This window comes from Pieris brassicae, chromosome 9 (assembly GCF_905147105.1).
Source record: "Pieris brassicae chromosome 9, ilPieBrab1.1, whole genome shotgun sequence".
Taxonomy (NCBI): Eukaryota; Metazoa; Arthropoda; class Insecta; order Lepidoptera; family Pieridae; genus Pieris; species Pieris brassicae.
The window spans coordinates 2,643,124-2,670,053 of record NC_059673.1 but is presented as its reverse complement, the minus strand read 5'-3'; the positions used below and the strand labels follow the sequence as shown (position 1 = coordinate 2,670,053).

The following is a 26,930-nucleotide window of genomic DNA, read 5'->3' as shown; positions in this document are numbered from 1 at the left end:
GACAAATAGGCGGCTGGCAGATTTTTAACATAGAGAAGTATCACAGATATCTTATTACTTATGGACTTGAGAAGATTATTAGTCGACTTAAAAATTTAAGATAACAGATGTCGACCACATGAGCATGCAAACCAATAAATAAATTACCAGATAAATAGAAATCGTACGATCCAAAAACTAGATTGTTTTAAAAAATGTGATCGCTATACAAACGTTGCAATTTCCACACAATGTAATATCATTAACGTTTGAACAGTTCATCAATGTATAAGACGAAATTTTGGTTTGAGTGAAACATTTAAATCTACACGAAAAAAGCTCTTCTTTTTAAAAAACTTAGTGGACAATTCTATTAAGATATTTAATTTTTTAGAGGTAGTTTAAATCTAAAAACTATTCAACAAGGTGTATCGGTGCCGGTCGGTCAATTTCCACGTATCCTTTCACATACTTTTAACGTCTTCTATACTTGTCTTTTCTATTTCTAAATCTCTTATATTTACATTTATTTCCTCTCCATGTTTGATAAACTTTAATTTTCGTTTTAGGGAATGGTGAGAATATTTATCAGCCATATTCTTTCACGCATTACCTATTCTAGTGTCAACTTCTTTAGAATTTAGACGTGTGAAGAAAATGAGCATGTATTTTTTGGGCATTATTCAATCGCATTTCCATAAGAACAGGTATAGAGCTAGTCATATGTTTTGTTTTCAGTGGGTTAATTTATAGTCCAGTTTTACGATTTTCTTTAGCAAATCGTCAAATTGTCGGTATTACTTCATTATTAATTCATTCTTTATATAAGGAATTCCTTCTCATTATATAAAGAAAAACCATGTGAGAAAACTATGGTCTGACTAGATGCGTTAAGTAGGTACCAAAACATTGTAAGTGTCAGATTAAAACTGATACCGGAATTACCGAAATAGGATTCCCAGAGAAGGCTTATTTGACTATACCACTAATTTTGTATAAAATACATAATATAATAAGCCCTTGGGGAGATTTTAAAAGTGTCTCAATATATAAAGGTTAATGTAAATTCTATTTATCTGGAGCTTAACTTGTACCATAAGTTTATTAATTTATTTTTATACTTGTCAACTGTCAATAACGCCAATCGCCTTTGTTCAGCCGTTTGACACTTGATACTTGATAGCATGTTCACAGTTGTCACTTGTTGAAATCAGTTAGGAATCAGCATTTGGATTACTAGCAATTTTTCTATTTTCCATAACTGATCATAATCAACAAAAATAATTTTGTTTAATTAAACTCAGTATTCATAAGAGCTATGGGTGTCGATATACTTGGATTCGCGTATGCCGCAACTGTTGCCGCAGGAGGCATAATGGGTTATGCTAAGGCAGGTTGGTAGTAATGAAATAATGCTAAATATTAAAGAACTGATTTATACATAATATTATGAACATTTACTTATATTTCTTCCTATATCAATAATAAAAGACCATAACATATAGACAATAGAGACCCTGTAACATCTCGCCAAAGATAAGATAAATAGTTTCGAGATTGAATTCATGAGACCACTGATTAAGTGCTAACCAGAGTAAATACTCATTTGTTAAAAGCATCCAATGTTTTATAAATCTATACAAAAATATGAAACACAATGAAAGTTTCATCAATCGCTTGATTTTTTATGACTACTATTTTCAGGCTCAATACCTTCTTTGGGAGCAGGCATAATTTTTGGATCTATCTTAGGTATGTTTTATATTTCTAGATACAACATTACATTATAATATTGTTTAATACTAATATATATTTTAATATTTTTATTATATAGTTGGAAGATTTGTATTTTATAACAAGATATTATTTTGCTATGTATACCTTCAGTATGATAAGTGTCAGTAATCCTCGAAAAAATATCTTATTTTACAATCTAAATCTTTTTCAAATCTCATCCCTTTATTTTAAATATTCAGTACACCATTTCTGTACATATTAAACGTTTGGAACTCTGTATCTCAATTTCATAGCTATGACTTATTTTACAATTGTTACAACTCAATAATTTGTACTACTTACATTTAGTTCAAAGTAATAAGTTATTGACTTTAAGGATTTACCAACAATGTAAGTCAAAATTAGTAATATGAATCAATAAATAGTACAAGTCAAATCAAAATCCTTATTAGGCAAAATTCTCTATACATTGAAAACTCTATAGCTCAATTTGTTTGGCTTTTGATTCTCAACTTATAGATGTTCTACTGTAGATAGGCCACTCTAAATATCCATTTTAAAAATATTAAAGAATCTATATATTAAGAATTTAGTACATTTTCCCACATTACCACTTATCATGCTTTATTTATTAGTAAAAATAAAAATTGAGCACCGTTGGTCTAGTGGCTTCAGCGTGTGGCTGTCATCCCTGAGGTAGTAAGTTTGATCCCTGGCTGTGCATCAATGTACTTTCTTTCTATGTACACATTTAACATAGGCTCGAACGCTGAAGGAAAACATAGGCTTGCCTTAGACCCATTAAGTCGACAGCGTGTGTGAGGCACAGAAGGCTGATCACTTACTTGCCTATTCAATTAACAAATGATCATGAAACAGATACAGAAATCTGAGGCCCATACCTAAAAAGGTTGTAGCGCCATTGATTTATTTTTAAAAATAAAAAATATATTTAAGATAGGCAAGAGAGAATATATACCCATATTCCAAACAATATTAATATTATTTTTACTCTTACAGGTGTTGGTGCATACCAGCTAAGCCAAGATCCCTCAAATTACACATTAATGCTTGGAACTACAACAACATTGGGTGGTTTAATGGGATACAGGTACTTTTTCTTTCTTTGAAGTAAATTGTTATGTTCATTTTGATAGATTTAAAATTTTAAGATGTAAACAATTATGTGCCCATTTTTTTTGCCAGAGTATAAAGATATTTGTAACTCAAATCTCATAATCTCTCAATAATCTCATCTCAATAATCTCAAAAGATGTCTCAACTATTTTTGTCAGTATCTATAGGAACCTACACATGAGTGTTCATGTAGTATAATTCACCAAATACTAGATTTTTTTTTAGATTGTTACTCATAAAAAAACTAAATGTTTTTCTTATCAGATAAATGTTTAACAGCCAAAGCACCTAGTTATAACTAAAAACTGGAAGTAATAAAAATGTAATAGTATTGTATGGAGAATATACAATACTATTACATTTTCATCATTCATCATATCAATTATTGTTTCAGATATTACAATGGAAGGAAGTTCATGCCCGCTGGTTTAATGTTTTGTCTATCGGTTGGTATGTTAACAAAACTATTGGTTACAAATGTTGGATCCAGTAGATTACCTGTTAAGTCAAGTTAGATTTATGGTTCCACATGGTAGAGCACCTTAATCACCCCAATTTCATTACACTTTTTAAGGAAATTAGAAATTTTGTTATAAGTTTACTTTTTGTTAATAACAGTATACTTAGTCTGGAATAAGTTAGAATCAATGTTAAAGTACATCAAAAACCTTGTGTAGACTATAAAAAATACAATGTGTCGTTAATAAAAAGATTATACCTAAGAACCAATTATTATGTTTCTTGGACCTTGATTTACTGATTGCAAAAATATTCACTACATTTGTTTCTAAAACAAGTTTTGACAGAAAATGTGATTTACATAATTGTTTCATTTATCTTTTGGGTTGTATATCTAGTTATTAGTGGCCTTGGCATTTGCGTGACTTTCCCACTTTATACATTTTGATTTCATATCAATTTGCAATTGTTGATTTTTATATATTATGGTGATGGTAGAATAAAAGTCTTTGTTATAATTAATTTTGTATTATTTCCTTAACATATAGGACGAAAGAATACATAAATAGAAAATAATAAATAGTTGGCAAGTAACAGTTTTAATTGCCAAACTAATCTATGGTAACTTTTATTATCTATGTCATAAATAATTATGAGAAACAAAAATTACAGACTATTGTGTCAACAATGGCAAGGAGTAAACATTGTCGTAAAATCTGATATAAGAGTAAAAGTGCGATCCAGTCGCTTAGAAAATGATAGATAAATGGAACCCCGCTGCCTTTTCTATAAAAAATAAAGTAGTACACTGTTCATAATGTCACAATATTTCGGGTTATATAATCCTAAATTAAACTATTTCTTAAAAGGCACTTCTTGGCAGTTTCTTTTTATTCTTAAAAAAATACTATTATACAACCGTTTTTAAACGAAATACCATAGACTAAATTATTATAGCTAATCCTTGATCTTGTTCGTCGTATTTTATTTACAAACTAATGTACTTATTGTTCATTACACAATCACATTGTAATATCACTCACAACAATGCCTGGGAGTTCTCAGACACGTTTCAAACAAACTAGTGTTTCGCATATTTTACCCGCTGAAATTTGAATATTACCCATTGCCAAATTTAAATTAATAATTGCGATTGTAGAATAATTTTATCTGACACTATTGTAAAAATACATTTTTATCGTATTCTAGCCACAGATAGACAAATATAAATTATACAAAGTGAACAATTTATTAGGTTGTATCAGACCTATTTTTCTGTCATTAATATGGTACAGCTTGACAACGTCATTACTTAGTTTAACTGCTTGTAAATATAATGACTAACAAATATTATATACTTATAATATTTGTTACTTTTTATATATTATGGTGAAACTTCTTAAGTTACTACTTAAGAAGTTTGTTAAGTAGTATGATCTAAATATTTACCCCGATTTCCGAAGGCTGACTCTAGGTAAAAAAAAATCGCATTACAAATATATAAAGAATTACTTAAACTTATGTTTGCATATATTTTTAAAAAAGAAATATTAAAAAATGCCATTATAAAATATGCCTATTTAATATTTATCGGGTAATATTCAAGTTTAATATGCGAACACGTCACAATCTGCAAATATAAGGGCTGGATTGTCATTGTCAAGGCGTTTTAGCGCCATTACTTCTGTCATCCAGCTAGCAGTCTTCAGTTATGTTTCCCGCTCGATTTGCTAATGGCGGCTACTGGAACACAAATGTTTTAATTATATCCATTACACAAAATGTTTTTTTTTTTTACTTTATTAACGAAATATTTAAAACACTAAATAATCGAAAGAGTTTTATGTTAGTTTAAATTCTATTGTTTATTAGTATTAGTTGTATACTTGAATTTGCATTCCATGTCTTCGTTTATAAGTCCATGTGTTCGATTCCAGGCGACACAACTGTTTCAAGTTAGTCGACAATTTTGATCCCGCGTTGATAAAGAATAGTAACCAGTGAAACAGATCCAAAAATGTAACAACAATATTGCATCATGTCCTTCAGCCATCGATGAATATTCGTTCTACCAGTCACTTAGAACTAATTTATATCTATTTTATCAAAAAGAGATCTTTATTGTAGTGAACCCAAAACAACAATTTGCAATTGTCAATGATAACATTCTTGTGCAACGATGAAAATCGTTCATTAATCAATGTCAATCATCTCATGTGACAATCACAAATTACTATTTTAGTAAACGTCAAGAAAATAATGTATTCGTCGGTGTATGGTGTCGGTTTTTTCATGCACGAAGAAGAAAGAGTAGAAGTTCAAATGTAGATTATGTACAGAATTTATGGTTGATGGCCGCTGTATGTACATAGTATCGTATTTCGTGATTGTACATTCTCGGTGATTGATGTTCCGATGGTTTCTCGTGTGATTAGGTGACAGAGTTGTGTGATTGCGTCTCCCGTATATATGATACATATGGCATGTTGGGTCTATGAAGAGGTATATATTTTTTTTTGTTACAATTGTTTTGTCAAATTGTAGGCAGAAATTACTGTTATCGTAAGTTAATACTATTATAAATGATTAACTTTGGATAGTATCTAACTGTTTAACTATCTAAATGTTTTACTGCGATGAAACTCATAGACAAATGAATGAATTTACAGTTTTGAAAAAAATTTCGCTGACCAGAATCTTTGTAAAGTGGGAGACTTCTGATCAGGACATTTTTATGTGCCTTACTCAATTGGTAGCCAAAATTGCTTAAATGAATGTTTAAGGACCTCCATTATACCAGGATTATATACAAATGCCATTTGCTTTTATGATTGGAGACGACAATTCACACCTCTCAAGATGATGATCCGGTTGAATGATCAATCCTTACCCACATTACACACGATCCGTCAAATTCCCCTGATACGAGTAAACTAATCTCGCTGGCTCAATCTGTACTTGCTGCGAGTTAGCATCTGGTCTTATGGAGTTATCCGATGATTTTTGGGAATAATACGTCCCAAATTTGAAGACAGATTGGACACCCTTGTCCTGGTAGGGGCTCTTTGTCGTCCGAGAGAAATAGCTCGCAAGGTCGTCCTTGCTGAAGAAGCCCCGTTTGGGTTCTGCCGTGGTTCTCGAATAGAAATCTTGGAAGTCGTATGGACTTCGTGTGGTCGATACGGAGTATAGGTTCAGTGATGGTGGGAATTTTGTTGCTTCTGTACTTTTCTCTACGCGTTTTGGTTCTGGCGTGTAGAAGTAGTGGTATGGGTTTTCTGTTGTTGTTTCTGGCGATTTGTAATAGTTTTGTTGGTGGGGTGGTTCTGTACTGGGTACGTATGGCTGTGTTGTATCTTCGCTACTGTATGTGTGCGTAAAAATATTGATTAGTATTTCTGGGTTATTAAGAAACTAAGAGTAGTTATTTCCAAGGTTGTGGAGGTCCTACTAATTGTAAATCCGAGTATATCATATACGTAACATAACTACTGCACACTTTTAGTGTTTCCTTTCTCTTCAGGATTCAGAAACAAGACTTAGCACGATGACTGCCGTATGTCAAATCCAAATTTTGACGTACATGAGTCAGACTTAGAGCTAAATTTCGTTTAGAAATCTCAACTAGATTTCCTATTAACTCTCTTTTATATATTAAAAAAAGATTAACCATTGAAAATTGGTCTAATGCTGAAGCAGTATGAAAGGTGTTAAGTGGAATATACCTTGTAATGTTTCCGTAGAAGGGGCTGGTCTCAGGTCGGACGTAACTCGGCGTGTGTTGGGAGTAATCCGGGATTATATTCTCGTTCTCGGTGATACACCGTCCGTTTATACAGTACTGAAATAAATATGTCATTTAGAGACGGTAAATATGTTACCAAGGTAATGATGGCTTGCTGTGGTAACGCTTGCTCCTACGGTGAAGGCAAACAATGCGAGGAAATTGGCATGTCTCCAGCCTAAAAATCTATGACATGTGTCAGAAAAAAGGCTGATCATTTACCTATCTGATGCAATCCGTGGTCAAGACCTATAGGGTTGTTGTGACACTGGACCATTATTGTTAATGCAAGAAATATGTGTGTATACACGTTAGAAGTGAAACTTCTTTATGACCTTATTTTTCGAAAAATGATCTACTATATGCCACTTTACAGAAATTGGTTAAATTAAGTTAAATTAGATAAAATTTAACAAAAGGCTTTTATTATCATAGACATGAATACAGATAATACAATTATTTCATTTTACCTTATTACTACTAAGATTATTACAGAATTTGTTTAATTGTAATATAATTATTACTATCATTGTTATCGTTATCATATATTTTTGTTATTAATGGCTTCGAATCTCTTCGAATCAACCGTGATGGGGACAAGTACAAGATGGCGTGTAACGGAAAATGTGATGCGTAACCGAAAAATGTGACGGTAAGTTTTTTCCAACGCCGATAAAGAAGTTTCACTTCAAAAATATAGCAAGTTCTCGTGGATTGACAAAATTCAATTACGCGTATCATGTTATTCAGGATGTCATAACTTAGGTGCACCAGAGCAAAAAGGTGGACTAGTCAAGCATACATTGCGTCACAATTATATCACATTTCTTGTGAAACAGGAATTAGTTGTCACGGATTATGTCACGAATTCATAATAATTAACTTTCATTTGCAAATATTACGACCAGTGATCCGTAATTTTACGAACCCGTGATTATGTGGACTGAAACGTTCGTAGGCAGACACGTAGATAACTTGAGTTTTAGTTATCCCTAACCTCAGTCAAAGTCAAAGTTATGAACGTCTATAAAAAAGAAGTATACATTAAATGCTTCCAATTTGCATTTACTGCCAGGTCTCAAATCAAGGGCGTAGAACGGAAGAGAAGAACTGGCAATAAACTCTCCGTCACTCTTTTAAATCTCCAAGTTTTTTTTGTATCACACAACGTTTGTAAGGAGCTGCAACCATCACACCATGTTCCACATGACATCAGCAGGAGGCATGGTGAAATAGGCGCACGCACTTACATTCTCGTGGGACACAACAACACGCAAAAGACACATGTATAAATTTAACAACTGTCGTACTGTTAATTTGTGGGATGTAGCATATTGAGTGAAGGAACTTTGGTTTGTTTAAATATAGATAAAAAGTGTGTTAAAGCATTGCTTTTTGTCGATAAAAAATGCTGTAAGTGTAGCCGTAATATACCTTTCTGGTAATATAATGTTCCCGTAATATAATGTGGAAACAAAACTTGGTAGATAATTTTCTATTTATTTAATACTAATTTTAATATACATATATGCTTCAATTTATTTCCATGTTGTCTCTGAGCAGCATTTACCATTATTAGCCTAACTTAAGACTAATAAGTAATTTATATTGATAAGAAAGTAACACTACTCACAATCTCTATTAAGGGGAAGATACTCTGTCCTTATGATCAATTTTTTCAGTAACCAATGATTAGCAGTAACTGTAATTCAAAAGGTTTTGTCCTTTTCACTCTTCTCAGCAGGCCCGTGGTGTCATGGAGTTGAATAGTCTCGACATTCACGTGTTGGTGGAGCCTTTGTTCGTGAGCTCCACTTTTTAAACTAAATAAAAAAAAATATCTCACCTGTCCGTCTCCACATGGGGACCCTTCAGCAGCGGGTCTGTAAGCCACGCAGTATCCACTTGCAGCGTCGAAACAGAATAATTGCGCACACACCCGCTCATCTTTGAAACAAGCACTGAAATATTTAATTAGTTTTATAATAAAGGCTAAATGGAAATGTTCAGCTAAAGCCACGATTTTTTAATGAGCTATTGGAAATCGGTACGGTACAAGCTTGGGTGGGATTTAGAAAAGTATGAATTGCCTGCCGTATGACAAAAACAAATGCATTTTTGACTTGACTCAGACTTAGTATACGTCAATACTAAGGCTTCGGAGAGCTTTCCATATTAAAATGGCTGAGCGGATTGAACTGTCGTAGAATTTGAGATCTATGTCACAGTTAAATGTATATTGAAAATATTATTTGACGACAGTAATTTTAATATAAAATAAGTATTGTTGTGAATAAATGCCGAGTAGCAAGTATTAATTGACAAAGACTCCACACAGTTTCTCTTTCCCACAGACTACTATTATAACTATACTAAGAATTGTTGATGCTCTGTAAATCTTTTATCTATATTTTTTGGTCCAGGAGGCAAACGTTGTATAGTAATAACTGCCACCAATGGACACATGCAACGCCGGGTCTAGCAGGTGCTGCCGACTTTAAAGGGAATGGTTTGACAATTTGTATGTATTACGATGTTATCGTTTTGAAATCACGTCTAAGAAACCTGGCTAAAGATGGCGTCACTTTCTCTCTAATTGTTTTGACGCTGTGATGAAAAGAAACAAATGCTATTAAGTCTTCATACCTGGTTCCCCGATCTTTCCTACACTGTGCGTCTAGTGTGAGTAGTCGCCCAGGAAGTACTCTCGGTAGGGAATCGTCTTCATGAGGTGAATTGTATAAACACGTTGCCGTGTCTCCACTGAAATTAAACAATTTAAAACATTAAACTTGGGGTCCTGTTAACTAGCGGCATCAATTGTCTTCTTCCGATTTGGCACCTAGCGATATTTTTCTGATCACAAACCTCGTAGATGTAGAGGTAATCGCCGAAACTGAAGCCAGTTTTGAGGCTAAAGACAAATCGTTCTATAAAAATGGTATTGAAAAATTGTATGACCGTTGTAATCGTTGTATCGTTCTCGAAGGCATATTGAATAATTATTTTTTATAAGTTAGCCTACGAACTTTTCAGCCATAGGTGGGCTTTGACTACAACTACCATTCCAGGGAAAGTTTTTTAAAAAAAATATTTAAGAAATCAAAGAAATTCTTCGTAAATAGAAATCTTACTTCAAAAAATGATGGAAGCTCTGCACACTGCAGGGAGACCACCGGAAGCCCTTCTCCGTGTGACGAAGGTCTGACATGATGAATCCGTCTTCCCATCTGCACTTTTCAGCACCAGGGCCTCCTAGGTACGATGGCGGAGGACTTCCATCGTGGACCGCGCCCAATCTGGAAATATATGATTTCTATAGCAACATATATATGAGCATGTTGGCCTAGTGTCTTCAGCGTGCAACTCTCATGATAGGGATCATGAGGTCGTAGGTTCGATGAGCATTTAACATTCCCTCGAACGGTGAAGGAAAACATCCTGAGGAAACTGGCTTGTGTGTGTGTTTGACGTACAGGAGGCTGATCAAAAAGGTTGTAGTGCCAATGGTTTTTTGTGATTTTAATAATTAATACACATATATACTGATGGAGTGGTTAATCAGTCTAATTACAGTCATGGTAAATGTCAATTACAGTCATTTACCTAAAGGGCTCTTTTTAAATGTCAAAATGTGTCTACGGAATTTGGTTATAAGTTCTCAATTAGAATAAAGTTTCCGGTAAAACTTAAAGTTGTAATAAACACTCGTAACTTTGAAAGAAAAAACTTTTTAACCGGATTGAAGCGATGTATATATATATAGCTAAGCGTGGTCACGGTGACCACGTGCACACTGTAAAGCACGCGAAACGTCGAAAAAAGAATTATATTTAAAATTATGTAAAATAATTATAAATTCATAATAGATACATACATATATAGCTTCAATCCGGTTAAAAAGTGTTTTCTTTCAATGTGTAAAAGCTATATTAACAAAATACTACGAGTATGCTAGAGAGCCTGCTAGAGTTTTTGGGAAGTATTTGTAACCTCCTTCGAAACAAGTACTTTTAAAACGGTGTTATTAGGAATATATTTTATTTGTTTTAAACGTTAACTTACAAGTGTCCAACTTCATGAGCAGCAACAATGATACCAGAAAAACCACCAGTGTCCTCGATTATGGCAACCGAATTCACTTTTTCCAATCTCTTGTTGACGACGCATGCGCCGCCGACGTACGCAAAACCTGTTGTAAAAACAGATTAAAACCTTCGCCTACATTTACAAAAAAACATCAAGGAGGACTAGTGCTTCCAATTAATCCGATAGATTTTAATTTACTGAAAACATAGATTACAATATTTTTCATATTATACTTATTGTAAAAGTAACTTAATTATAATTTATAAAATTTGGAATTTTAGGAGATACTTTTTATATTGGAAGCACTGAAGAGGACGGATTAGGGAGGGAATAGTCTATGAAAATAGAGGTTTTTGATCTATGACATGAAGTGATTTTGAAAATAGAACATTTGAAAATACTTACACTGGCTTAAATGTAATGCAATCATGCAAGTGTAATAAGCGTATTATAAGTTCCGTCACCTTTAAGCGTATGTTAGAGCTGTGAATTCCATTAAAAAGTACATATATTAGTAGACTAAATTATGTAGGCATAATTATGTTTTAACCTTTTGGAGCACGCTTTACGTACCCAGCGTCAACATTGTTGTTTTTTTAAATATTTATTTGGCGTTAGGATGGCTAAAACTAATGTAGTAATTCTTTGTTATATTAGTAGCTAGAACCATAACCTAAGAAACTATGTTTCAGTTTATTTTCCTAAGTTTTATCTTACAATATAGTATTCTTTTTTGGCAAAGAATTCGTGTCAGAACCAAAGTTTCATCACAATTTGATCAAGAGTATTTGTTTCATATTATACATAGGAAGATTTTATTGCGCATAGTTAATTGAAATTAACATACTGATACATATAATATATACATTAATGCTTTTAATTCGTTGTCCTCGCTGAGTAAGGTAGGGCAACTTTACGCAACTTATGAGAATCGAGAAGATGGACCGGTGTTCTTTTGAAAGGTAAAGTGGCAATCGTTATGTTGAAATGGTGATCTTTACCATAGCTTGTTTATGTTTACGTAATTTTTTGTCTATGGCGTCTTAGTTGTTCTTTTTTTAAAACTAGACTAGCTTACAACTTGATCTTTACCATAGCTTGTTTATGTTTACGTAATTTTTTGTCTACGGTGTCTTAGTTGTTCTTTTTTTAAAACTAGACTAGCTTACAACTTGATCTTTACCATAGCTTGTTTATGTTTACGTAATTTTTTGTCTACGGTGTCTTAGTTATTCTTTTTTTAAATTTAGACTAGATTACAACTTCCTGTAAATGTGATTAATTAGCTGGCGTCTATGACGCGTTAACTATGTGTTGCTACAAAGTATATGTATTGCCGGCCAAAGGTCCAAAGTCGTTGCCGTGTTTTGGGTATTAAAAAAAATCATAACAGAAATCTGTTGGTGCCACTGGGTTTTTTATCATGTGGCCGTTAACCAACCAGATAGATCGATTTGCAAGACTCATCGTCTTCAAAACTGTACACTGTAATAAGAGGCGCAGGACAGAAACCGGTGGAAACATTCTCCGCTTCAGATTTCTTGCTGACCACGACGCTCAGACATGAGTTACCGACTAAAGAGAGAGATTAGAGGAGGCAGGTTAACAAAACATAAACAAAAGTTCCTGTCAGTCAGTGTGACTTCCATATGTTAAGAAATTACCGGATTTGAATGTACGAGTGTTCACGGAATCTTGGTCTCAAATAATATTTGTAAATATTGCTTAGTTCCGATATACTTAGTGTGTCAAAACATATCTTAAGACATATGTAATCTAATGGTGTTAATTAACACTTGTAGACAAGTTTTTCACGTGTACTGAGACACCTAACACGTCAGACGTCATTAATATTAACATTATCTATTAACGCTGTATGGTTCACTAAATACATCACTATTACAACACGGTAAGTTTATGTGTTTATGTAGTCTATGGTCTATCAAAAAATAAATTCTTTATATAGAGTAAAGATAATTCTTTTTTTAAATTATGGATTGTTTTACAATTGCACTTTGTAAAACAATCTTTGAAATAATTACATCAAGAAGAATGTTTCCTTAACATGCCATCATGGTAAGAAGAAAAACATTTAATAAGCTGTCTCTTTTTATCACACCGTAAAATTTGTGATAGAAAGAGATGAATGAGAACTTTTTAAGAGTGTAACTTTTATGAGGGATTGCAGTAATGACGTCATAAATGGTACTAATTATTGATAGATGGCTAAACTACGATAGATATGTCTATGTACATGAAATCTAATGTATGATCTAGAAGATATACTTAATATACGATTTATTACTTTAAACATTTTTGTTCAGACTTATTCATCCAAGTAACAGAGAAGTAAGAAAATATATTAAAATCAAATATTTTTCAATTCGAATGTTATATTCGAATTTGACAATATTTGAATTTGACATTGTCATTCAACTTTAATTTCAAATTTTTGCTAATTTCATAATTTGTTTGGCATAGATAATAACGCTTTTGACAACAAAACTATCTGTGGTTTTATAACAAAATTAACTTGAGCGAAAGTATAGACTCGGTAAGACCGTCTGGACCACAGAAGAATAATACAAGGTCATGAGAGAGAAAACCTCATATTATTAGCCCATGTAAAACGTTTAAAGCAATAAATGGGAAGGAGACATAAGTTAAGAACAGATTATTCACAAGGTGCGCATGATCACGGATAGACAGGTAATGGGTACCGATGTGATAAACGTGATCTAGGTAAGGGACATTCGGTGATACAGGCGTGCTTGGGATATAAAAAAATCTTCGCACACGCCTACCTGCTGTCCCTCTATTGCACGCATCGTTCGCGTATTGTCTTCTGCACATGTCTAGTCTGAAATCCACCCAAATACAGCTAAATAAAATGTTAACAAATCGTCTTGTTACACGAACTCATCATCATGGGAACCTAATAAATTGTGCAAGCATAATCTGTGTAAAGTTATGCAAACTATAGGCAATATTCTATTTTATGTTAATTACGGTCGTAAAAAGAGAATATTGCCTATGGCTGCTTTAGCGCCATTACCGTCCTTAACCTCGAACATTAAAAATCAAGCCGAATTATGTCACTGTCAAGCCTCGGTTAATGCTGAATGTCAACCACTCGCCATTGTAAAACCTTTTTGGTATAAAATTAAATTACCAGCGGTGCCTTTTGTACAGCGACCACCCTTGCGTCGTCGGCACATGTCATACCTGTTGGTAAAATTAGTTTTTGTGTCTTCATTCAATGTTGACATAACCTCCGTCGAATGATATACGTTCGAATTTTAAATTAAAGTGACAATTAATAAACGACACGATTAATGGCGCCAAGTGACTTACGTTATACTCACTTCTTTGTCCTGTCTGCAGCCAAGGAAGGAAATATTATAATTAATAGCTGTTAATTAAATTAAAAATCAATAAATATGAAACATAGTGATGTAATTAATTAATTATAATAAAGATCTTGATTGAGTGGCCAGTGAAGATCACAGCAGGAAGCTAAATTTTATCAGAAGGAAATCTGACTGCAAATACAGTAAATAAAATGCTTCCTTAATTATTTGCTGTGCTTTTATAAGCTATCAATATTGTTTGTAATGTATTTCCTATATAGGAAGAACAATGACAAGTTAAAACATACGTAGAAAAACATATATTTATAAAACTTTTAAAAATTTCGAAACGATTTCCATTATATATTTTTTTTAAACTTACTTTGTGATGGCAACCGCAATATCGTATACTGGCAGTCGTCTCTCCCGGAACAGATACTTGCCCATATCTGTCAACGCAGCGGCAGAATCAATTGCGTCGCGACCAACTCGATTTCTTTCGAGATACGGCGTCGCATCTCGACCCTAATAAAAAAAACCGCTATAAAAATATAACACCATTCACGACTGAATATTACTGAAGGTTATAAAATATTTTTTATATATGACAAGATATCTCGCAGTATATTTGGTCTTCTGTGACTTCCAAATCGATAAGAATTTGTTTATTACAAAATCTCCAAGCCGATAGGTTAAAATCAAATAAATTTAAATTTGATATTAGCAAATCAATATGACATTTTAAATAAGAGTTTATAATCTATGTAATAAATAAGTAATAAAATCATGTATGACAAACAAAATTTAAATCTTTAATAAAGGAAATGAAAACTGCAATTTCATATAAATTAAAGACATGATGGCATCGTCATATATATTTTACGAGCAATCTATTATGTTAATGAAGATGTGATGACAATCATGAATTAATACTACGATAATATAATTTTTTTTAATATGGCAGGACATACAGGACAGTCATAAAACGCTGCTACGTAGCCAATGGACGCCCGTTTTGTTATTTACGTTATTTCATTATAAATTAATTTTACTTCGATACGTATTATGTAATAATAAATAAGTATACCAAATCACATGATATTAAATTTAACAGTAATAAAGCAATATTAATGAGTTACATTAACACCTATATTCCTATTTAAAATTTTCACAATTAAACCGCCAAACACGATTCCCGCGCTTTTTATTACATTTTATGTGTAGTATAAAATTGACAGTTTATAAATATCCAATAAAGACAGTATAGAGCAAATTATTTATGAAAATATATTTTGACAATTCAAAAGATTGTGGCAGTTTTCATAAAATATCAATCGCGGTATTGATTTCCCGCGCTTTTATTATCTAAGCGTGATGTACGCGGCTGCACGCCATTTCGTTACATTTGAGAATGTGTAGCTGTTTTTTTCAAATATTTTTTTTATAATGGCTAGTGAAGCTGTGCTTAAGTATTTAGAAGATACAAATAGACCGTATTCTTGTGCTGATGTTACCGTGAACCTGAGGGGAGCGTTTTCCAAAACAGTAATACAAAAAACTCTTGACGCATTAAGTGAGGCGGGAAAAATAAAATGCAAATTGTATGGAAAGCAAAAAGTGTATGCTGCGATACAGCTCGATAATAATGAAGACCCTAGTGATAATGAAGGTAATAGATTTATGTTTATTGACTAGTATGTTTCACTAAATAGGTTATTGCCGCTCCTACTACTACTTCTTATTAACTTTATAGGTAGATTTTTGGTATAAAGAGGCGAACAATGTTGAAAATAATACATACTGCAATTAATTTAAGAATAAGCATTAATTATTATGTAAATGTGTATTTACATTACAATTCTAGATGAAAAAACTTATTAGTAGTAGATTAAATATTGTGTTTTAATCATATAGTATGTACAATACAAGGTGTATATAGTATGTAAATCATAAGAGTTACGTGTTTTTAAGCATTAACCAAGAAAATAATACAGTTTCTATTTAGTAAAAACGACAAGTATATTTTTATACTAGGTATAATACAGCCAACTTTTATTTAGTATACAATTATTTTTTATATAGCAAATCCTGTGTCAACTTTTAAGTAAATAAATATGACATTTTAGTACTGAATTTTATTTTTTTAGATTACGATGCCAAAATAAAAGAAGTAACTAAGGATTTAGAAGAAAATAGAACAAATTTAAAAACAATAGAGAATCGTTTAAAGATATTGTTGACAACACCATCTTCAGAGTCGGCGAAACAGCAAATAGAAGCTATTAATAAAAACGTAGAAAGTATGGAGAAAAAACTCGCGACACTGCGCGATTCTGTCGAGGTTATTAGTGCTGAGGAGAAGAAGTCTATACTTACTCAGCATGATAAGTATTTACGTGAATATAGGTAAAATATATTTGTCTATATTTTTGTCTTTGATTCCCATAGACTTAATTAAAAGTAAATACTGTTCTTTTTAACTATACGATATTTTAAATTGCATGCGTCATTATTATGTCGTTATATAAGGTTAGTGTGTGTCATACTTTTATTTATTTTATCTGTTCTTAGAAAACGCAAGAGAATTTGCTCAGAAATGACAGATACAGTATTAGAAGGGTATCCGAAATCTAAAAAGAACTTTCTCGAAGAACTTTGCATAGAGACAGATGAAGCGGTCGACTTTAAGCTTACGTCACAATAAATAATTTTTATTCCTTTTAATTTTTTATTCAAATTAATAATTTGATATCTATAAACTAGCAGATACGATAGACGATGTTCTCTTGATACGCCTTACATAAAAAAATCTAATAAAATAATTCGCGACCCCTCATGAACACACAAAAAATTTCATCAATTTCTGACCAGCCGTTTAGGACTTTAATTGCACTGTTTATTTGATGTATAGATAAATAACCTAGATACCGACTGCAGCGCCACCTGCCGCGCTGATTTCAAAGCATCGGGACGCCACCAAAACGCATACTAAAAAAATGACTCAAATCCAGCTGTTTAAGATGAAATATAAATTGTAGTATTTTATTCAAATCCTAAAGGAAAGCAATACTATGTTTTAATTATTACCAACCAATAATTATAACTTAGATTTCCACATGTCATGTTATACGTATTATAAGTGCCGCTTAACTTAAAACATAATAAGCGTATAAAGTTAGCCCTTTTCTGATGAAATAATAATTATTTCGGATTTGTAGGCTGATAACCCGTTTAGACAATCAACAGTTAAACATATACAGAACAGTGTGTCTGTCTCATGCAGCCTGGCTTTAATACATGTGGAATAAAGTTCCGTTCGTACTACAATTTATCGGTTTTTTTTCTACTTGCAACCTTCATATTTAAGCCTTCTTAATCTTTAAGATACTATAACTAAAATGAAAATTACAAAAAGTTCTTACTAAGGCTTCTAGCCCCTCAAAGTGTTAACTTACCCGGGAAATAATAATACCAGCAATTGAGATTCGTATCCTGGGCCCTTTAAGCAGTTTGTACCTAAGATCGACTCCATTCCAGAATGACACAAAGTATCGTTTAATTTGTAGATTGTCTCCACCGTGTAACCTGGAATATTCATTCACCATAGAATTGATTGAGATAATTAAAGCAAAAACAATATAAGGAACTTCTTTCTTTTCTTGGACGCGAAATTTTCTTTTCATCTATTAGCCGAAACAATTTTTTACCAAGGATCGAGGAATAATAAATGATTGAAGTGACGAAGGCAGAAAGTTTTGAATATTTAACAATGAGTTTTGTTTTGACGGCCATGTTGACTTTTGACCAGGGGTCAACTAAAGACTAAAATTTTCCAAACTTGCAAAACATCTACATTCAGGAACTCCCGAATGAATCTTTATAAAGTCCGGCATTCCTCAATTCTTCGTAAATTCAATATATGAATAAAGAATTAACCCTTGGCAACAACATAATGTTATGACATTTAATACCTATGTTCTAAATTCAAATGAGGTCAAAAACTTCGCTTTAACCATTTCGTAATAATTTTAGAATTATACATCTGTATAAATTATCCTTTTCATACACGTAACGTGAAATTTGATATTTGCAAATCAAGTTTTGTTTAAATATTGGTACATTAAAGTGTACATTACAATAATTAATGGTTATTGGAAATCGAAGGCCATAAAAAGTCCCATCAAATTCATTTGACAATCATAATATTTTTTATTTAAGCTAGAATTAGAAATTTAAAAAAAATCAAGGAATTATCTACGTATAGAGTACAGCAAGCTTGTCTTTTCTATAATTCTAATTATAAAAAACATATTAAAAAATATACTAAACTTATGACTGGTCAAAAGTGTTGTTTCTATATCAATCACAGTCAAGCGACGCTATCTAACATGTTGTAGCTCAAAATAGCTTACAAACAACTTCAAAGTTAAAAAATTAACAAGAGACACGTGTAATAAATCTCAACAAAACCATAAATTATTTTTAGTAAAATACCTGTATCCGTCATAGTCAACAATAACGAGTATTTCCGGGTAGATGACGTAAGGCGCTTCCCGTTTCCGCCGGCTGTGAGAGTCTGTGGAGCGTCGCCGCCTAAACCTTTTGCTGAGGTGATCTGGCTCCATGAAAGCTGTAACAAAGAATCTTTTAAATCTGCTCTATCTATATTTAATTACTGTACGGTTAGACAGCATTATAACTTGTTGTAAGCATTAAGCGTATTAAGTTGTATCAAAATTGTGTTCCCGAAAAAATACCTACATATAAAAAGCTCACATGTATGCACAACTAGTTCAGCTTGTAAAATCTATATAACTTCGTAGGAAACTTCTTAACAAAAATCTTTCATTACTTTATAACCAAAATAGACTAAATTTGTCATGAACGACACACTTTTATAATTTTCTCAGTTGGCAATAATCTCGAAACATATTAATTATATTCTTTAGCTCGAAGCGATGTTATTTAGTTTTTTTCGTATTATTGATAATTTGGCATTTACGAATGGCGCTAGCAGCAAAGTATTATTTATGTATTCGTGCTTTAGTAAACCTGTTTTATATTCGTTTTATTGTAAAAATACAAGGGTCTGTGGTTAGAAATATAAGAATAACAGGTGTTAAACTCACAGATTATGTATGTATAAAGCGTTCCATAGATTAAAAATAGTAATAAGGTTTTATGTTGGATGTATATATTAACACTCTTTCCCAGAATGCGTTTAGGACGTGCATGTACACCTCATCATTTACCTAGGCTTTTTAGCATTGATAGTAACAATTGTAAGCGTGGAAAAGATATTGGTGACCTCGACCATATTTTCCTTTCTTGTTTCCCAATATGACCGAATTCTGAATTCCTCACAATTACTACACATTCCGTTTCCGACTAAAATTTCCTGCCTTTTGGTTTAACGTTTATTGTATTATAATGTATTATCTTCTTTCTTAATCAATAATAATATTATGATTGCATATGTCCGTATTTTCTTTTTAACTAGCTTATTCCTTTGTTTCCTTTTCTGTCTTTACTTTTTAGTGTGTAGTTTCCCTACCTTTTCCTTGAAACTAGCATAAAGTTAAAACTATTTCCATAAACAAACGTCGTTTCCTGGGTACACAGTATATTACGTCAGTCCAGGCGAACGATTTTAAGTCAACATGAAAACCTCGAATAAATTAAGCACTTTTGCATTTTCATATTAAATAACATATATGAAGATATCTGGATTAAACCAAATAATCGTTATTTTATCATAAACGTTGACAAGCGTCAAGGTGAACGGCTTTTTACAAATTATCACCGATAAAATATTTGTAAAAATCTAATCATCATAAAATTATGTTCAACAAAATGAATATATGAATTATAAATAGGCAATTGGAAAGTTCACGGGAATGTCACGTGGCAGAGGAGAATATCCTTCTTTGTAATATCTTGTTACACAATTTATTATTCCCTATAAGACAAATATGCAATGACGTCTGCTTAAAATATTCGTATGAAAAGTCTTATAATATATCGAAGAGAGAGAGGCACAGACTATAACTCTTCGATATATAGTCTATATATCGAAGAGTTATACTCTGTGCCTGACGAATGTCAGTTTAGATGCGCAGATGTTTTTAAGTATTCAAAATCATCACCATTAATGGCTGGTCCCTTGGGGGCCTTAGCCTCTGCGTGTATATTTCACCATCACATTCTATTTCTTCTTCTTGCCTCCAACTTCGACCACTTATTGTTTCCATTTAGTTCAGTAGGGTCGTTAATCATGTGTATATTTGGGATATTTATAATTTATGATTTTTATGAGAAGTTTGAGCTTTGACTTTTTACCAGTTGGCGAAAAATTATTTGTGTCTTCTGTGTTCAAATTGTATCCACACAGGATATACATTTTTCCAAATTCAATGCCTTTAAAAATATTTCTGTTGGAATCGAATCCGGGTGTCTTAGCCATAATGATGACGCATTATTATTTAAAGCAATAGGCGAAAAATATCGTACAATGAAAGGATTTTAATTTTGAATTAATTAAATTAGGCGGTTTTCCCAGACTTCTATAATTATGGATTATCAAGTTTATGTCGTGTCTGGTGAATGTATAATGATGATGACGTAATGTCGACAACCTTATGACCTCTTCTAACCGGTCAACTATTGTAATACGTTCGCTCAACGTTCGACGGAGAAGAGTAAACCAAATAATAATATCAACATCAGAATAATCCCATGTTAAAAACAGTTACAGGAATGTATCAAATTCTGTACGTTTATGGATTCCATTATCTATGGAATACAAGCAAAACCAACAAAGACAACGAATTTCGTCGTTAGATCGAGTGACGTAACATGTACTTTACATTGTTACAGGACAATATTAGATTATAGAAAGTTACTTAAACAGTATTTAAAACGTATACATATTCTATAGTAGAAGAATCTGACGTATTTTAACTCATAAAATCACTATAACGTCGTACCACCAAATATCCATTCGTTCAATCTGAATCAATTAAATTGGATAAGACATCTTTGGGTCCCAATTTCAATGTTCGTCATCGCAGACATATGGGCGACTATATATAAAATTAATTAAAACTGGAAAATACAAGACCACCATTTGCAAGTAATTATCAACCGCGAAAACAAGTTTTGTTGCCATATTCAAACGTGCTTACAATAAACGTCAAATTTGTCCAATATAAAAGTCTCGGTCCAAGTCAGCCAGCTGTTTGATGAACTGGCTGAATATCTTTCAGGCTGCTAGTTCAACAGCGCTGTTAAGTTAAGCTAGGCTGTTAATTGAACGGCTAATTAAGCTAGTTGGCTAAATAACTATTTTAGTTAAAGAGCTTGAGATGCTTACACTTTTATATTTGTATTATTATTCTTTGCTAAGGACGCCCTATAAAGATGCCCTTAGCTATCGATTTTATAAACGTCTATGAAAGAACTGAAGTATTTTGTTCTTATACGGGGTGTCCCAAAAGTCGACGTCAAGTCGAAATTTTCTCATAGGTAATGCCACACCAGTTATAAAAAAATTAAGTCATGTATTTTTGAAGTTATAGAAATTTTCCTTTTATTCCAGAAAATTTACACCATGTGACAGTTTTTTCATTCCTGTTGTTACATATATTTACTTTTTGCGAATTTTTTTTCTCTTACGTCATCCCGAATAGTGCTTTATGTAACCTATGATCCTAAACCCAGTGCCGATCACTCCAACTTGTAGGAAAATGTCATTTTATACCGTACAAATTTTTTAAAATTAATTTTTCGCACTAGTTCAACTGATCATCCTGAAAAAAAAATGTACTACTCCAGTTTGGCCAGCAGCTTTACAAGTTTGCGCATTTAATAAGGATTCTAACGTGGTATAACACTTACTTCATTATTTCTTAGATCGGCCATAAAAAACTTATGTTAAACAAAGTCTGTTTTTAAAAATTTCTCTGGAATTACGAAAAACGATTCTAGTGTACCCAAAGCGTTCCTAATAACCACAGCGTGGTTTAAATATTTATTTATTTTTCTGATAATTGGAGTGGCATTACCTATGAGAAAATTTCGACTTGACGTCGACTTTTGGGACATCCTGTATATGTACAGTATTTACAATATGTGTAACCTAACTCATAATAATAATTAAAAAGTGAAAAAGGGACCAACCCTGTGGCAGTGTATCTTTAAATATTTTTCTTGTTTTTTTTTAATAGAACAGGGGGCAAACGGGCAGTAGGCTCACCTGATGTTAAATGATGCCCATGGACGCCCTCAATAACAGAGAGCTTGGGAGTGCGTTGCCAGCCTTTTAAGAATTTGTACGCTCTTTTCTCGATAGACCCTAAGTCAAATTGGTTCGGAAATTATCCAGTAGGCAGCTGGTTCCATACAGTGGTGGTGCCCGACAAAAACTGACTTAAATAACGCTCAGATGTGGAATGACCGATGATAAAACTCAGCTGCAGGTATTAATCCGAACAACTCATCTAAACATTCTCCTTGCAGAGTGACCCTACATCTCTACAATGTTCTAGTATAGCTCCAGGATACCTGAATGAGGTATCTCACGTTTAATAATTTTAAATTTTCTTATTGTACTGAAGTATCCACTTATGTAATAAATAACTAATAAAAAATTAAAATGGTCTATCGCTTTACAAAATCTAGCTAACACATGCTAATGAGATTTAATCGTGTTATTAAATCAATTAACAGAAAATCTAATTAATACGTGTTGGTATTTAGGAAATCGAGTTGAGGTGATAAATCAATGTCAAAAAACCTTTTTAGTAAATAACTTTTTTATAAATTTATAATATTTTTTAGACGTAAGATAGGCGTTCGAATGTCAACCACAATGACTAAGACAAATTTTAAGCCGTTTTTATATGAATACCTATTTGTTCAGAAGAGCTGGTTATATTATTACCAATTGTAAATGTGTGATTATATTTGTTTATATTAATCTAGGTTTATTATACACAATATTTTTTCTATAATCAGTTCTGTTTCTATAGTTAACTGTAATACTAGAAAAAGAGTGAAAAATAACTAGTATTTGACGTGAAGATTTACGTACTTTTACCTAATTTTGATTAATTATAGATCAGCCTCATTCCCACAAATTTTTTATTAGACCCAAACATGTGAAATTGTTATCGTGATGAAATAATTCACCATTTTGTTAAGTATTGATGAATATTGAAGATATCAAACATAGGACAATGTCTTACTAATAATGTTGCTCAGTAAAGTCAATAACTTCTCAGTGACAATAACATGTCAATAAATTACCAATATTAACACGGAAAAAGTGGACACGGACAAATCTTTAAAACACGTTGTATAAATCTGTTTAAATTCGTGTCCTTCACCGGTACATATGACAGGTATGATAAAACAAAATGGACCCTAAATATCACCCGCAATAATACACGTGACCACTAGATGGCACTGAAACACGTGTGTTCATTAGTTTTTATTATCTATGCTCCGGTAATTAGGAATGGATATTTTAATATTCCATTAATTAACTGGTTTAAAATTTTGTTAATGACAATTTAATTTCACTTAGAAAACTGGTACAGATAAATTTTAAAGTCATTAGCAAATAGCCTGTATTTTTTAATAGCAATAAAACTTTTTTTAATAATTGCAAGGTGACGTCTGTTTTTGTAAGCGACGGGTTTTAGGTTCGCTTTTATGCTTAATCTTAGTGACCTAGACTATATAGACTATGTTCGCGCTAAATCGGTGTCAATCAAAGAAGGATGAGTTAAATATTAACCGCTGTCACGTGCGCACTAAATATATACCGCATATCGTATAAAATAAGTAAATGACTTTTTTATTGATTCATCATTGAAGGATCCAGTGTTTTAGTAAGATACGCTACAGTTGATGGTAAGTGCTAGTTTTAGTCTTATCGATTATTGGATTCCTTTTCTTATTATACTGACACGCGACATCCGAACCAGCGCATATTCTTTCAGCGAGGGAAGGGAGCATCCTGGATACAGCTTCCGGATACCCAGGCCCACACAGACTACATAATACACAAATGTGTGTTAAGAAACGGCTAACAATTTAAGCTATAGTAGTATTGGCCTAGTAGCTTCAGCGTACGGCCGACGGTTCGATCCCCAGCGGTCCACCAATGGATTTTGTGTGCATATTTAACATTCGCTGAACATTGCAAGGAAATCGTCAAGTCTTAGACCCAAAAATCGACGGCGTGTGACAGTACAATACATAAATCTGAGGCCCAGACCAAAAAAGGTTGCGCCACTGATATTTTTTAAACAATTAAAGTTAATTACAGATACCGGCAAACTTTGTGAGCATTAAACAAGGGAGTGCGGGAATGTTTCCGCATCGTACACAGCGCGGGACACAAACGTTAACTGTTTTCCAATCATGCACCACGGAACGGCCCTCCCCACCCAGTGATAACTCAAAATCGCTTCTGCATTCAAAGACATTTGTTCAAGATATTTGCCGGTATCTGTAGCATATTTTTAAGTAAACGTTGTTCTTAAGCTAACCATAATATGTAGTCGATAGTTTGGGTATTTTTTCTATAAAACATGGGGCAAACAGGCACGAGGCGTGAGCCCATGTATCCTCTATGCCAGAAGGCTTGCAGGCGTTGTCAGTCCTTTAGGAATTGGTACGCTCTTGTCATGAAGAACTTTAAGTCGATTTCGTTCGGAAATACTTCAACTGCCTTACGCTGTGTTGTGGAACAAACGACGACGAGGTGATACAGTTGGAATTCCGTATTCTTCCTCGACGTTTGATGATTAAACTCAGACGAAATAACACTACTGTTAGTCAATAGAAAATGCTTTCTTTTCAAAGGATTTAGTGTGATCAATACTTTAGGCGTCTAATTAATTAACTTTTAATAAATTAAAAGAATTAGGCGCGTATAACTCACCATAGTCACTTTCGTGGTCTCCTGTCTCAGGATCTCGCTTGATGATGACATGATGAGCCCCTTGAAGCTTCTTTTGCAATTCTTCTTGAGCGCCCTTATTTCTCTTAACTATACACAAATAAAATTATATTTTTATCTTGAAAGAAAACAATAAACTTATAATTATTTTACATAAGCATAATTTTAAATTATGTAATAATATAAATAATTATAGCTTTAATCCGGTTAAAAAATTGTTTTCTTTCAATGTGTAAAAGCTATGTTAACCAAAGACAAAACTACATTTTTATCTTTCAATAAAATTATTAAACTGTTTAACAAATCATGACTACATTACCATTCGTGTTGATTTCCATAGAAAATATTTTAATAAAGATTATGAAGGAATAAGTTTAGTATTTTTTCTTTAGTTACACAGATTATTTAAAAAAAATATTAGGTAAAGAATTGAATGTTCACATTGTGGATTGAAATAAAAAAGCCTAATACCCAAGGGCAATCCTGTGTCAATGGAAACCATGTCAGCCATGCTACTCGGGTCCAGGAACATTTCGTCGTCAGGTGCGGTTATAGAATCAGGGATAGGCCTGATCACCAAGTCATGACCGATGGAGCCTTCCTGCAAAATCAGTGTTTAAGGTGTTTATCTTAAAACTAAAGATATAATACTAGGTTTGTTTGTAGGCGAAACCATAATAATTTGTATCTTTAAAATTTCTTCTCTTAGCGAAATAAAGTTCTATGGCTAACTATCGTGTGACATTCCGTAAACCAATAAGGCATTAAGCAGACGTATTTTGACCGTATATTTTTTTATGAATGTTCGAGAATAACTTCGTAATTTTTGTGTTCTTTTGGATGAAAAAGATGCCAGTTACCCCACGGTTTTGGGTTGTACATTGAAAATCGTTCGCTAAACTATTATGCTAACTGTTCTATACCATAAGTAATAAATTAAATGAAGTCACGTATATGATCTGCATCATACAATATCCATACAACATAAAACAATGGCCCGCAAGTGGATTAAGGACGGTTGCGAAACACACCACAATGCCGGGAAAATATTACTTGGCCATTGTGTATCATATGACCACGAACAACGTTTAGCAACGGAAATTAAATATTATCTGTGGCTTGTCTACAGTACAAATAATACCTCTTTGCTTTAAAACTTTTTAAATTACGTGCGTAGGCGTTAGTAAATAATAAAATAAGTTCAAAGTTATATCCGTTACATATTATTTTATTATATTTGGACAACTCTTTAAGTTTTAGCTAAACACTGAACTTACACACACATTCAAACATTTGATTTATTATAATAATTTTGGTTAAAACAGTTCCTCTCTCCTCCAGTAGGTTGATAAAAGTTAACGTTCTTAATCTTTTATTAAGTAAATAATATAAAACATATTATCACATAGAGATCATAAACAAGTGG

General features: G+C 32.6%; 2 protein-coding genes across 9 annotated transcripts in view; one reads left to right on the top strand and one right to left on the bottom strand.

Annotated features, from left to right (window-relative positions):
* The first annotated feature begins 1,163 nt into the window (after positions 1-1,163).
* Positions 1,164-3,834, top strand: LOC123714030 (transmembrane protein 14C). The gene is made up of 4 exons (XM_045668045.1): positions 1,164-1,373; positions 1,684-1,731; positions 2,737-2,827; positions 3,248-3,834. Exons 1-4 carry the CDS (start codon positions 1,298-1,300, stop codon positions 3,366-3,368), a joined length of 336 nt encoding a protein of 111 aa, XP_045524001.1. The 5' UTR covers positions 1,164-1,297; the 3' UTR covers positions 3,369-3,834.
* A 7-nt stretch (positions 3,835-3,841) lies between these two features.
* Positions 3,842-26,930, bottom strand: part of LOC123714029 (A disintegrin and metalloproteinase with thrombospondin motifs 4) — a 110,289-nt gene continuing 87,200 nt past the window's right edge. For 2 of the 8 annotated variants that reach the window (XM_045668039.1, XM_045668037.1), the window contains 13 exons: positions 25,976-26,105; positions 25,487-25,594; positions 19,030-19,165; positions 17,991-18,120; positions 14,918-15,060; positions 13,990-14,045; positions 11,162-11,288; positions 10,231-10,395; positions 9,743-9,859; positions 8,943-9,057; positions 7,038-7,153; positions 6,203-6,676; positions 3,842-5,052 (listed from right to left, as the gene is read on the bottom strand). In XM_045668039.1, the coding sequence (XP_045523995.1) occupies positions 6,208-6,676; positions 7,038-7,153; positions 8,943-9,057; positions 9,743-9,859; positions 10,231-10,395; positions 11,162-11,288; positions 13,990-14,045; positions 14,918-15,060; positions 17,991-18,120; positions 19,030-19,165; positions 25,487-25,594; positions 25,976-26,105 (1,812 nt within the window). In that variant the 3' untranslated portion in view covers positions 3,842-5,052; positions 6,203-6,207. Of the gene's footprint in view, positions 5,056-6,202; positions 6,677-7,037; positions 7,154-8,942; positions 9,058-9,742; positions 9,860-10,230; positions 10,396-11,161; positions 11,289-13,989; positions 14,046-14,357; positions 14,411-14,917; positions 15,061-17,990; positions 18,121-19,029; positions 19,166-25,486; positions 25,595-25,975; positions 26,106-26,930 lie in introns of all 8 variants that reach the window. The other 6 variants (XM_045668042.1, XM_045668038.1, XM_045668041.1 and 3 more) reach the window with 6 other exon arrangements.